The 12,463-nt window shown below is 49.8% G+C and overlaps 1 protein-coding gene across 1 annotated transcript; it reads left to right on the top strand.

Annotated features, from left to right (window-relative positions):
• The first annotated feature begins 9,922 nt into the window (after positions 1–9,922).
• HAVCR1 (hepatitis A virus cellular receptor 1) lies at positions 9,923–11,439 on the top strand. The gene is given in 2 exon segments (XM_078347184.1): positions 9,923–10,338; positions 10,606–11,439. Coding segments are annotated over 2 exon segments (975 nt in total). The 5' UTR covers positions 9,923–10,060; the 3' UTR covers positions 11,303–11,439.
• The last annotated feature ends 1,024 nt before the right edge of the window (positions 11,440–12,463 follow it).

The raw sequence follows: 12,463 nt of genomic DNA, 5'->3' as shown, positions 1-12,463 counted from the left end.
CAGAGAGCATCTGCCTAGAGAGAAACAAGTGCCCCTCCCCTGCATGTACTCTGCATATACCCAGACCTGATGCCCAGAAACTCCAGCCACTTGGGACAGTGGAAGATGCCCAGGCCATGAATTCAAGTGGAACTAGCCACTGTTCCTTACCCCTCACTTGCCTGCTGTGTGACTCTGGGTAAATTGCTCTGCCTCTCTGAGCTGTGGTTTGCTCATATATAAAGTAGAGCTGCTAGTAGCAATTGGGGTTGAGAGGATTCAGTGTCTAGTCCGTATCAAGGGTGCTCACCAGATGTACCCTCCCTTCTCAGGATGGCAAACAAAGACTCCTCATTTCCCACACAAGACCCCCACCTCTGGTGTCATCTGAAACCCCACAGGAGGTATCCTCGGCATCTGGTTTATGGCAGACAGTGAAATGGCAGGGACGGGACAGTGGGACAGGTCTGTGGGGTGGGAGGGGGCGAACGGCCTCACCAGTGAATCCAGAGGAGGGGCTGGGCACTGGCGATGCAGGCCCAGATGACGCAGCAGCGCGTTCGCACTTTAACCAGCCACAGAGACCACCACCTCCAGACCCAGCCCTATTGCGCAAGGTCGTCAGTGGCTCCAGGAGAGGTGGGAGCGGCAATGGGAGGGGATTAGCACCAGCTCCACTCAGCAGGCCTGAGCTGGCCTTTGTCCCTCTGGACTCCCCCAGAGCCCAGAGCAGACAGGAGCTTAGGTCCTGAATGGGATGGCTGGATGGGCCTCCTCCCAGCTGTCCCTCCACCCAACCATCCCCACAGCAAGCCACTGGACTTGGTCCCCTCTGTCCCCTGCCCCTAGAGTTCCTGGCTACAGATCTGAGGCTGGCCTTCTCTGAAGCTGCCTTTTAGCCTCTCTGTTCACAGCCTCAGCTCTCTGCCCTTAATATGCAGAAAATGTCACATATTCCAGGACACAACCTTGAATTGTTCACTTCCCTGGGTGATCCCTGCCACGTTTCCCATGTCCCTGAGCCCCGAGTGCATGTACAATGATGGAAGTTTCCAGAAGCTTGAGCCTCTGGGTATCAGGCAGACCTGGCTGGGATCGATGTCCTAGTGACCCCATCCATCACGCGCAGATACAAAGGCTAGGTCTGACATTGCGCTGGCATTGAGAATGCTGACTTTGTGGTCTTGGCTTTTCAGAATATCTGTCATGAACCTTTAGTTCTTTTATAAATGGGGTAGGGGAGAGGAGCTTTAGTGTGTGTGGATGTAGATTGGGACGGCCATGCCTTGATGAGTAAGTTCCTTCCTGGCTCAAGAAGCCCGGTGCCCTCCCTTTGCAATTACTGGGGCAGTCCTGGCATCACTTCTAGGGGCAAGAATCTGTGACCAGAGACCCCATCCCAGGACACTGGTCCCAATGGCCACCCAAGTTTTCAATAATCAAGGCTTCCCAAGGTGTACAAGGAGGAGAATTAGCACAGTCTCTATGGAAATTAATCCCCAAGAACCTGCTGAAGTTAAAACTCTACTTTCCCTCTGCCCCGAAGGTCTGGAAAGGCTTTGGGAGTAAGGCGTTTGCTAAGGCGCGGCGTGTGGTGGCGAAACACTGTAAACAGCCCAAACAGACACCGGAGGAAAGTGGGAATAGCCTGTGGGCCTTCCCCAGCCTGGACTTCCATGCGGCCACTGAAAGAATGACTTCCAGCAATGTTGGCATGGCCTGGAGGGACTCCCAAGCTACAGGGAAGCTGCAAAGGCGAGCTGAGGGGCGCAGTGTGCTGAGAATGAGGCCTTGGTTTGTAAAGAGCTGTGTTAAGAGCCTGCACTCTATCCATGTCACGTATCGCGGTGAGCGGGTCCCCCACACCTTCCTCCACTGTGTCCGCTCCAGCATCTTCTTGCAGTGCCTCATGGGCTGGATCAGTACCTCATGGGCTGGATCAGTGCCTCATGGGCTAGATCAATGCTTTTTTTTCCTGACTCCTATTTGGCTGCAAGGAGAATGGCAACCTCAGCCCCAAGATCTTCATCCATGTGTGCCACTTCAAGCAGCATGTCTGGCACTGGGCCATCCCCAGGGGGGCTGCAGGAGGTCAGAACCTGCTGCCCTCACCTTCAGTCCCTGTGGACCCACTTGACATGGTCTGCTCGAGTGGGCCTTAATGTGGCCCTAGCAGGTAGAGCTCCAGGTCTCATTTGCAAACCAGGCCCCGAGTCCTGCCCACTCTTCATGGGTGACCACAAGCTCTGAGTCCTCCTGCATTGTAAGAAAGACACAGAGCCTGTCCTTTCCACCAAGAAGAGCCCACCCAGCATGCGGGGGGTCAGGTACTCTGTTGGGAGGGACCCCCCAGCAAAGACCAAAGGATAGGCCTGGAGCCCAGTTCCCTGTGGCTTTCTCTCTAAATTCTCCTCTCTTTGTCTCTTTCTCCGGAGGAGGAGAGGGTGGTGCCTGGGACTCAGGGGGTGCCTCTGTCACTGTGTTCAAGGGCGAGGCCCTCTGGATCTTCAGGTGGAAATATTAGGAAGAAGGAGGATTAGAACCAGAGGGACTCTCGTCTGAAAAGGAGGATGCCTAGGAATGTGAGACAGCTGTGGCCAGAGAGCTGAAGGGACCCCGGATTCCATGGGGCCACGGGGGCCAGCTCAGCAACAGGCAGATCTTCAGGGAAACACCTCCACGGGCTCCGCTGCTGCGAGGAAGGGGCCTTGGAAGAGCTGGGAGCCCCTGTCACAGCCACATCCAAGGGCATCTATGCCCATGCCCTTGACTGCGTTATCTTTTCCCAGTTGGTTAGACAGTGGTCTCCCCGATGAGGCTTATATACCCAGGTCATTTAAGAAGTTGATCTTGGCTGGGCACCGTGGCTGACACCTATAATCCCAGCACCTTGGGAGACTAAGGCAGAAGGATTGCTTGAGCCCAGGAGTTCAAGACCAGCCTGGGCAACATAGTGAAACCCAGACCCTATCTCTAGCTGGGCACAGTGGCTTGCACCTGTATTCCCAGCTACTCAGGAGGCTGAGGTGGGAGGATCACTTGAGCCCAGGAGGTCAAGGCTCCAGTGAGCCATGATTGTGCCACTGCACTCCAGCCTGGGAGAAAGAAGAAGACCCTTTTTTAAAAAAAATAAGTTGATCATGAAGAAGGCAGGGTGGATGGCCAGCCCCACTGTGCCCAGGCAAGGCTGCGGGTGAGAGCCTGGCAGGGTAGCGGGGGAGCTGCAGTGCCCCATGCACCGCCATGTCCACAGAGGGCACAGCTCTTCCCTGTGCTGCTGCCGGCCCTGACCCAGGACATGAGGGGCTAAGCCCCAGCTACCCACCTCCCCTCTCGGCGTTCTTGTTCCAGCAGCGCAGTGACTGCAGTGCACTCAGAGTTTTCAGATAAAGTTCTCCCTTTTCAGTCTGTTTGATTCTCATAGAAACCCAACAAGCAAGATAAGGCATCCTGAGCCTGTCGAACAGATAGGAAAGTGAAGGTCTCTCAGAGGGGACAGAACTTATGTGTTAATTAGCAGTGGAGCTGAGGCCAGAGCCGCCTCCGCTACTGAGGGAGGAGGCCCCCTACCTCCTACCTTGCAGACCTCCACCTCTACCATCCAGATGACAAGGAGAGTAAAGGGAGATAAAATCCCAAAGAACTGGAATCAGTGGTCAGGTGACTTGCTGACACCACTGGCCAGGCCATAATGAGGTCCAAAGGCTGGGAAGGTACTTCCTTTTCAGTTCCCAGCGTTTATGCTAACTATAAACCTTGAAAGTGTGGCAAAGAATGTTGCTCTTACCCCCCAGATCCTGCTACTACTGGGTCACGTCCTCCACGTTTACAGGATCCAGACCCCCTCCTGGAAATACCTCTGCCAACTAATGATTTACTGCCTTTGTCCCCTGCCCATTCCCACACGTGCCACATATGAACTAGCAGATCACTGAAGCCAAAGACTGTAAGGGCAATTGTCCAGCCAATGGACAATGACATAGTTTCACCTCAGTTTCTCCTTCAGAGCTGTAAGCCTAAAAAAGGCAGGGGGGAGTTCGGTACTTGCGATGTAAGCTCAGTACTTGCGACCTAAGCTTTTCGAGGAGTTCTGTACTTGCAACGTAAGCTCGGTACTTGCGACGTAAGCTCGGTACTTGCGACGTAAGCTCGGTACTTGCGACCTAAGCTTTTCGAGGAGTTCTGTACTTGCAACGTAAGTTCGGTACTTGTGACGTAAGCTCGGTACTTGTGACGTAAGCTCAGTACTTGCGACGTAAGCTCGGTACTTGCGACGTAAGCTCGGTACTTGCGACGTAAGCTCGGTACTTGCGACCTAAGCTTTTCGAGGAGTTCTCTACTTGCAACGTAAGTTCGGTACTTGCGAAGTAAGCTCGGTACTTGCGACATAAGCCCACAGAGACTCCACGGCCGATTAAAGGTCTCTTCCTTCCCCACTCTAGTGTCTGAGGGGTTTTGTTCACAGATTGTCCTGCCGGTTGCAGTGGAAACAGGGAGGCCAATGCTGCATTTTAACATCCCCCATCTTTACTGTCCAAGACGCTCCTCCATTCTATCGGGGTCTCCACATTGTGTGTGAGTGTCGGGCGCACAGGTTTGTCTCAGGGTCCGAGTGTCACACATGCAGGCTCCTGGACACAGCGGTGCCTGGCCTGCAGCCCTGCTGACATGCCGGTCCTGGGACCAGGCCCATTGCATCTGGTTGTTTCTACAGGCACCACACTGTACCCCAAAGGACTTTGAGAAAATGTATCCTGCCTTCCCAAAGTTCTGTGTCATCTGAGAAAAGCTGGAACCCACTGTGATGTTCTTTGTAACTGGAGGTGTTCTGAACTCAGAGCAGAAAACAAGCCACCCCACCCCTCCCAGACCACTTATATGAGGGTGGAGCCCCAGCGTCCCATTAGCCCAATGATGGGGGAGGAGATGTCCCCTCCAAACCCCACAGTGATAAGCTGGGTCCTGGATAAGGGCTCCCTTTATCCTCCCAATCCCCCCAGCTGGAGGTGGCCTGGCACCCACACCCCTGTTTACATCTTGAACACGCACCCCATCCTGCAATCGTCTGCAATCACCACATCCTGTTTTCCCAGGAGAAAGAGGGGCTCTGATACGTTATGTTTGTCTAAGAGGTCAGGGGTTCAGTCACTCATAGATTCCACCTGGGTGTGGAAATAAAATTCCCAGGGTCTGTAGCCTTGTGGGTTCCCTCTCCAGCCCTTTTTGGAAGGGGGCCCTTTGGCAACTGTTGGGGCACAGGAGTGGTGTGCACCCTGCTCTGATTTCTCTTACCCTTGAGGGTCTCCAGGAGCTCAGGTGAGAGCCCACCTGCCTGGGGCTGCCCTCTCCCAGCAGGGTCTGCCTGGACTTCAGCCCTCCCATAACCTGACCAGCAGCATGTCTGTTTCAGGGGTGTTTGGGGAACGGGACTCTTATCACCTTTTTTTTTTCCTCACCTTCTTAATAAAGACCAAGAATTGATTACCCCCCTGTCCCCTCCTCTGCACCTCCAGGGTCATTTTTGGGAGCAAGAGGCTCACTGATTACCCCAGAAGGCTTCCCTCCTAGGATGACCAGTCTTGGACTTGCCTAGAAAATGTTTTTCATATCCCTTTTTTCAAATGTAGTTTCAGTTTGCCTCTAACCTGCCATGCCTTGCAGACTTCATGGAGCGCATTCCTTGATCATCTGCCATGCATCAAGTGCTTGAGGGGAATGAAAAGAACCTTAGGGCAGGTTCCTGCTCTCAAGAAATATAGATTCCAATCATTTATCTCATGAGGGATTAATTCCAGAATACATTGAGAATTCCTACAATTCACCAACGAAAATACAAATGACCCAATCCGAAAGTGGGCAAAAGATTTGAAATAGACATTTCTCTAAAGAAGATATACAAATGATATTTTAAAAAGCACATTGAAAGATGCTCCACATCACTAGTGTTTAGGGAAATGCAAATAAAACCAATGAGAGACCATTTCACACCCTGTGAATCAATATTAAAACAACAACAACAGAAAATAGCAAGTGTCTCATGAAGATATGGAGAAACTGGAACTCTTGTGCTTTGGGGTTTCCCTCAAAGCACAAATGTAATGGAAATGAAGCAGAAATGTAAAACAGGGCAGGCATTATATAAAATGGCACAGTGGTTCCTCAGAAAATTAAACACAGAATTCCCTTATGATCCAGAAATTCTACATCTGGGTATATACTCAAAATAACTCTGTCCGCCCCTGTGCGGGGGGATTCAGGGTGGCCCCTGGTGGCAGCTGTCTGAACCCAGGTGAGGCATACAGGAGGACACCAAGCCCCGGCCTCCAACCTCAAACCTGCTAGTCTCATGTTAAAGTGATGAGGAATGGCACAGAGATGAGAGCCAACCCCCAGGGAGGCACCAGGGCAGTTGCTGAAAAGGAAGAGTTCACTACAGGACAGCTGGTTTCAAACTGGAAGGGATGTCTCTGAGTCCCCTGCCAGGAAGTTCTTATCCTTAGGTCTGCGGTTGCTATTTTATTTGTTCATTTTTTGAGATGAAGTCTTGCTCTGTCACCCGGGCTGGAGTTCAGTGGTGTGACACTGGCTCACTGAAACCTCCACCTCCTAGATTCAAGTGATTCTCCTGCTTCAGCTTCCGAAGCAGCCTGGATTCCAGATACCCACCACCACACTCAGCTAATTTTTGTATTTTTAGTAGAGACAGAGTTTCACCATATTGGTCAGGCTGGTCTTGAACTCCTGACCTCAAGCGATCCACCCGCCTCCGCCTCCCAAAGCACGGGGGTTACAAGGGTGAACTACTGTTCTGGTCAAGTCTGCGGTTACTAGAATGAGGCCAAAGTTGGGAGTTATTCTCAAAATGGAAGAATAGAAGACAGAAGAGTAGCTATGTGCACCCTAATCCCCAGGGCCAGGTGGGGCCTTGAGTCAGTAAAAAGGAAGAACTTCAAGGCAGTATCTCAGCAAAAATGCACTAAACACTGGAGCCTGGCATATCTTAGTTTCCACCCTGGTTTTCCTCCCCATGTAGCAGGGCTTTTCAGAGATCAACAGAAGTCCAGACATTTCCAGAAAATTCTAAAACAGACTCATTGAAATTTTGGTTTGTTTAAAATTTTTGACACACACAGAGTCAGATGATATGCAGTGCTTGAGGTCACTGCAATTACAGTTTTAAAAACCAATACCACCAGGCGTGGTGATGCACACCTGGAGTCCCAGCAACTAGGGAGGCTGAGACAGGAGGATCACTTGACCCTAGGAGTTGGAGGCTGCAGTGAGCTGTGATTGCACCATAGCACTCCAGCCTGGACAACAGGGCAAGACCTCGTCTCTGTTTAAAAACAAACAAGCAAACACACATAGCTCATATTCTCTAAGCACGTGGGGTGGTGATGGGCACAGGTTTCAATGTGGAAAACAAACACCTTCCTCTGACAGCGTCAGTGCGTCTCCATGGTTTCATACTCATGAAGTCACTTGTAAATATGTCAGAGTCTTATGAATGTGAGGCTGGAGGAAGTGTCCCCCTGTCACCCCCTCCTCGTGATGGTACTTAAGGATGGGGGCAAGTCTTTATAGGATTGGGCACCTGAGCGGGACTGGGGGTGAAGGTGGGGTCCTGGAAGAATGTCTGGTACCAGCTCAAGGCCATGGTCTTTGTCTCTCTGGGTGCTAGTGGCAACAAATGAGGACAGGCAGGTAGTGCTGTGCGTCTCCCTGTCCCCTTTCCTACCCTGAGGAAGTCCCCACCCTGCCTTGGGCTGGACCAAAGCTAGGTCGTGGCAGGTGTTGGAGGCCCAGTGAATGAGCCCTTGGTGTGACATGGTGGGGGCGGGGCAGGAGGAGCTGTCCACACTCCGATGCGGCCCAGCCAACACTGAGCGATGCTGTCATCTAGGAGGATTATGACCGAGGGGCTGGGATTACAGATTAACCAGGTCAGCATAAGAGAAGAGCAAACCGAGAGTTCATTATTAACCTTGTAAATGTGTCCCCCAGACCTGGCCTTCGCTGCCATCACATCGGCTGACTTAGTAATCATTGGTTCTGTAATAAGCCATGGAGACCCAAGTCCTCTTAGCATTGTCTCTAGAACTACTGGGTTCTTCTGGAGTTTGCCACTATCCTATTTTCTAGTGGGGCCCTGTGACCCCCAGAGTCAGACCTGGGTTCATTCCTAGCTTCAGCACTTACCAGTGACACAACTGCAAAAAAGTGTTCCCTGTTCTTCCCACCGCCCAGCCTCTCTCACAGTGACCTCCCCCCGGGTCGCAGGATGCGTCAGCCTTAGCCTCGCCTGTCACTGTGGATGACAGCTCCTGAACCAGTTTACTGTGGAGGCTCAGCTTGTTTGAAGGCACAAACATGAAACTTTTATTCATTCTCAGTGGTGTTCCATCACCTGCTAACATCTCAAGCAGAATCTGTTACCTCCACATAACTCCACAGTGAACAGAACAAGCACTCTGCTTGAGAATGTCAGGCATTTCCACATCAGAGTGCTTTGCCTCTTTCTCTGCTACCACCAATTCTGTACCAGGACTCTGCTCTGCACACCCAGTTGGCTTCCTGGCTCCCATCCCTTTCCTACTCCGGGCCACTTCACAGTGATGGATGGGCTACCCAGAAGTCCCTTCAACAGCCTCTGTGGGCCGCAAAGATTTGGGGTGTGTGCTCCCACATTCTGGCCTTCCTAATCACAAGACACTTATCTGATGCAGGCAGTTCCAGGAAGCCTTTGTAAGCCTTGGAGATAAATATGGGAACCTAGTGAGATTATGTGAAGCCATTGGCTCAGGGCCACTGTGTACAGTTGTGCAAGCTGTGCACTGCACGACTCCAGTGCCGTTTCACCTTGTATCCACAAGAGATTGTAACTTACTACAATTTTCTGGCAGATGACACTCATGTCAACACGGGCTCAGCAGGGTTGGTGCTGCCTCCCTTTACAAACAGATGTCAAAGCCCTCTCTTCTCAGCAGATCAAGCCCTGCTCCTTCTTTGCCACAAGAGTCTTAGAAGCCAGAAGCTGAGAGCTCAGCGTCCGCAGTCTCCCAGCCAGAATTAGCCTCATCTCATCCCCACACCTTGGTGATGTCATGTCCTGCCTCAGTCTTTCCAGCGCCTCAGGTTGGAACCAACCTGGATGGACAGACATCTAAGGACCCCCAAGCCCAGGTCACTGTGCAGAGAAGGGGTCCCAGGAAGCCTCAGAGCCAGCTTCAGGATCTGCCTTTCAGGTGCTAGTATATGAGAGTATTTTTTAAAAACTCTAAAACACTGGATATAAAGGCTGGGTGTGGTACTCATGCCTGTAATCCCAGCACTTTGGGAAGTCAAGGTGGTGGATCACTTGAGGTCAGGAGTTCAAGACCAGCCTGACCAGCATGGTGAAACCCTGTCTCTACTAAAAATACAAAAATCAGCCAGAAATGGTGGTCCGTGCTTATAGTCCCAGCTACTCAAGAGTCTGAGACAGGGAGAACTGCTTGAACCAAGGAGGTGGAGGTTGCAGAGAGCTAAGAGCACACCACTGCACTCCAGCCTGGGCAATAGAGCGAGACTCTGTCTCAAAAAAAAAAGAAAAGAAAACCAACTGGATATAGTGGATATAGTGACTGCCAGAGTCTAGCAACTTAACAATGGAAAAGAGAAAGTAACTTTTGAAACATAGTGTGACGTATACTTTACAATTATGATCACTTACACAAATACCTCTGACCCCGTAATCTTAGTTAATGTATGTCATTAAGTGAATCACACTGACTTTACTCTGAATTTCCTTGATAGCAATACTAAAATACTTACCTTGAACATGGGAAATTAAGCTCTAAGTTTGTTGCTTATAACTTCAAAGAGAGTTGCCCCTTGGCAGTGACATAAGAATATTCTAAGCTATGAATTTACATGTGGACTTTGCTACACACCTGGGATGTAGCTAGATGAGTTTTGTTCCGTTGCAGTATACCTGATGACCTATCACTGTGTAATTAGAGACTATTAATGGATGAAAAGCCTGAGCTTTAAGATTGAGACTGGGAGAAAACTGCCTCCTCACTAACTGGCCAACCCCATAATGCCACCTCAAGTGGTCATCTTAAGCCTCATCCTACTTCTGGCAGATGCCTTAGTTTCTCTACAGGTTGGTGGAGTGGCAGGTCCGTCTACCATGCTACCCTGCAGCTACAGGGGAGATGTCACATCCATGTGCTAGAATAGAGACAGGTGTTCTTTACTTAGATGCCCAAATAGCATTATCTGGACCAATGGAACCCATGTCACCTATCACTGTGCTGTAAACTATATGCTGTAAACTATGGGGGATCTTTCCAAAAGGGATGTCTCTTTGACTTTGGGAGCACTTTGGGAGGCCGAGGTGGGAGGATCACAAGGTCAAGAGATTGAGACCAGCCTGGGCAACATAGTGAAAACTCTGTCTCTACTAAAAATATGAAAACTTAGCCAGGCGTGGTGGCATGTACCTGTAGTCCAGCTACTCGGGAGGCTGAGGCAGGAGAATTGCTTGAACCCGAGAGGCAGAGCTTGCAGTAAGCCGAGATCACACCACTGCACTCCAACCTGGCAACAGAGTGAGACTCCATCCCCCACAAAAAAAAGAAAAGAAAATACATCTTTGTCTGACAGTGGCTTGTATTGTTGCCATGTTGGGCACAAGGTATAGTTCAATGACATGAAAATCACTGTATCATTGGCGATGGTACCACCCAGGGTCACAACTACTCCAATTGTCACGATTGTTCCAACCTTCACAACTGTTCGAATGAGCACCACTGTTCCAACGACGATGACAGTCTCTTCCTTTGCTCCCCCAACGCCATCGCCCACACAGAACCATGGACCAGCTACTCCGCCTTCTTCACCTCAGCCAACAGAAACCCACCCTGCAATGCTGCAGGAAGCAACAAGGACACAGCGTGCCGGCTCGCCACTGCACTCCTACACAACCAATGGGAATGACACCGTGACAGAGTCTTCAGATGGCCTTTGGAATAACGATCAGACTCAGCTGTCCCCGGCACAGAGTCCACAGATGGCCACTCCTACTAAGGGAATATGTGCTGGAGTCTGTATGCCTGTCTTGGTGCCTCTTGCTCTTTTGGGTGTCATCATTGCCAGAAAGTATTTCTTCAGAAATAAGATTTGACAACTAAGCTTTTCATTTAGGAGGCTTCAAATTAAAGCTTTGCAAAATGCAGTTAAAAAGGAAGTCCAAGCAGAAGACAGTGTCTATGTTGAGAATAACCTTTATGCCACCGACTCAGACCCAGTGGTGTTCTTCAGGAGCCTCTGCCCATGACTGCCCGTGACAGAACGGACATCAGCGTAGCAGACGTCATTTAGACTCTAAGACGGTTTTTCTATTGCAGTTTCATTTGGCTTTCCACCATGTCAGTGATAGCGGATAGAGTCACTCTCTAGCTCGAAACAGTGTGGAGTCAACCCTCATCATTAATGCAGTCCTAAGTTTGTGCTAAAGCTGGCTCAATCCTGATCACTGCAGAGTTCTGTCTTAAACATGAACACTTTAGAATTGTATGTTCTCTTTAGACCCCATAAATCCTATATCCATCAAAGAGAATAGTCAGTGGAAGCAAATGAACTTCTATCTCGGCCATCAAAGCTATCTGGAAGAGGGGAATCTTAAAAATCAGCAAATCCAATGTGAGACCTCATTTGGAAGCATTGTATGATTATCTCTTGTTTCTATATTATAGTTCCAAATGTTGCATTTATTAGGTTTTCCAAAGGTTTCAAATCATGCGGTACACAGGTTTTTATTTCCTCCATGGGTAAATAAAGTGAGTCTAACTCACTAAAAAAAAAAAAAAAAAAAAAAGTTTGAGATTGGTACCATGAGTAGTCATGGCCACCTGCTGGCAGCGTAGGGTACTGCAGTCCAGCTACGGTTCAGACTGAAAGCAGAGAAACTCCTGTGGTCCAGGGAAAAAGATAGAAAGATCATATGAACTGGCAGGGGACTGACAATGCCACAGCCACGGTGCCCCTGGGACGCTGAGTGCTTACAACTCGGAATCAACAGCCTTTACAAAGAAAACTGATGCAAAAGCAACAGCTCTTAACAAATAAAACTGTCTCATTTGGACTCGTGGGCACCAAATGTTTTCATAAGGAAAACATCCATTCTGTGTTAAATACCAAGTGTACCTTACTGTTACTGCTCGTTCTGACTTTCAGTGGATTCCTTTAGGAGATTGCCACACCTCGACATCAACAAGTTTCATAACAGAATAATGCATTGACAGTTCCATAACAGAACAGAAAGCCTTCACTTTTCAGGAATATATTTTAGTTGGCTTGTTCAAACACCTCTTTTCCTGAAAGCAAGCAGTTTTTGAAGCGGATCAAGCTGCTCATCACATCCCTTTTATTTTCCACCATATGACAGTCCCTATGCCATCTTAGCCACTGCTTTTTTGTTTCTATTTATTTTCCACCC

The sequence above is a fragment of the Callithrix jacchus genome, chromosome 13 (genome assembly GCF_049354715.1).
Source record: "Callithrix jacchus isolate 240 chromosome 13, calJac240_pri, whole genome shotgun sequence".
Lineage (NCBI taxonomy): Eukaryota > Metazoa > Chordata > Mammalia > Primates > Cebidae > Callithrix > Callithrix jacchus.
This window is presented reverse-complemented; position numbering and strand designations above follow the sequence as displayed.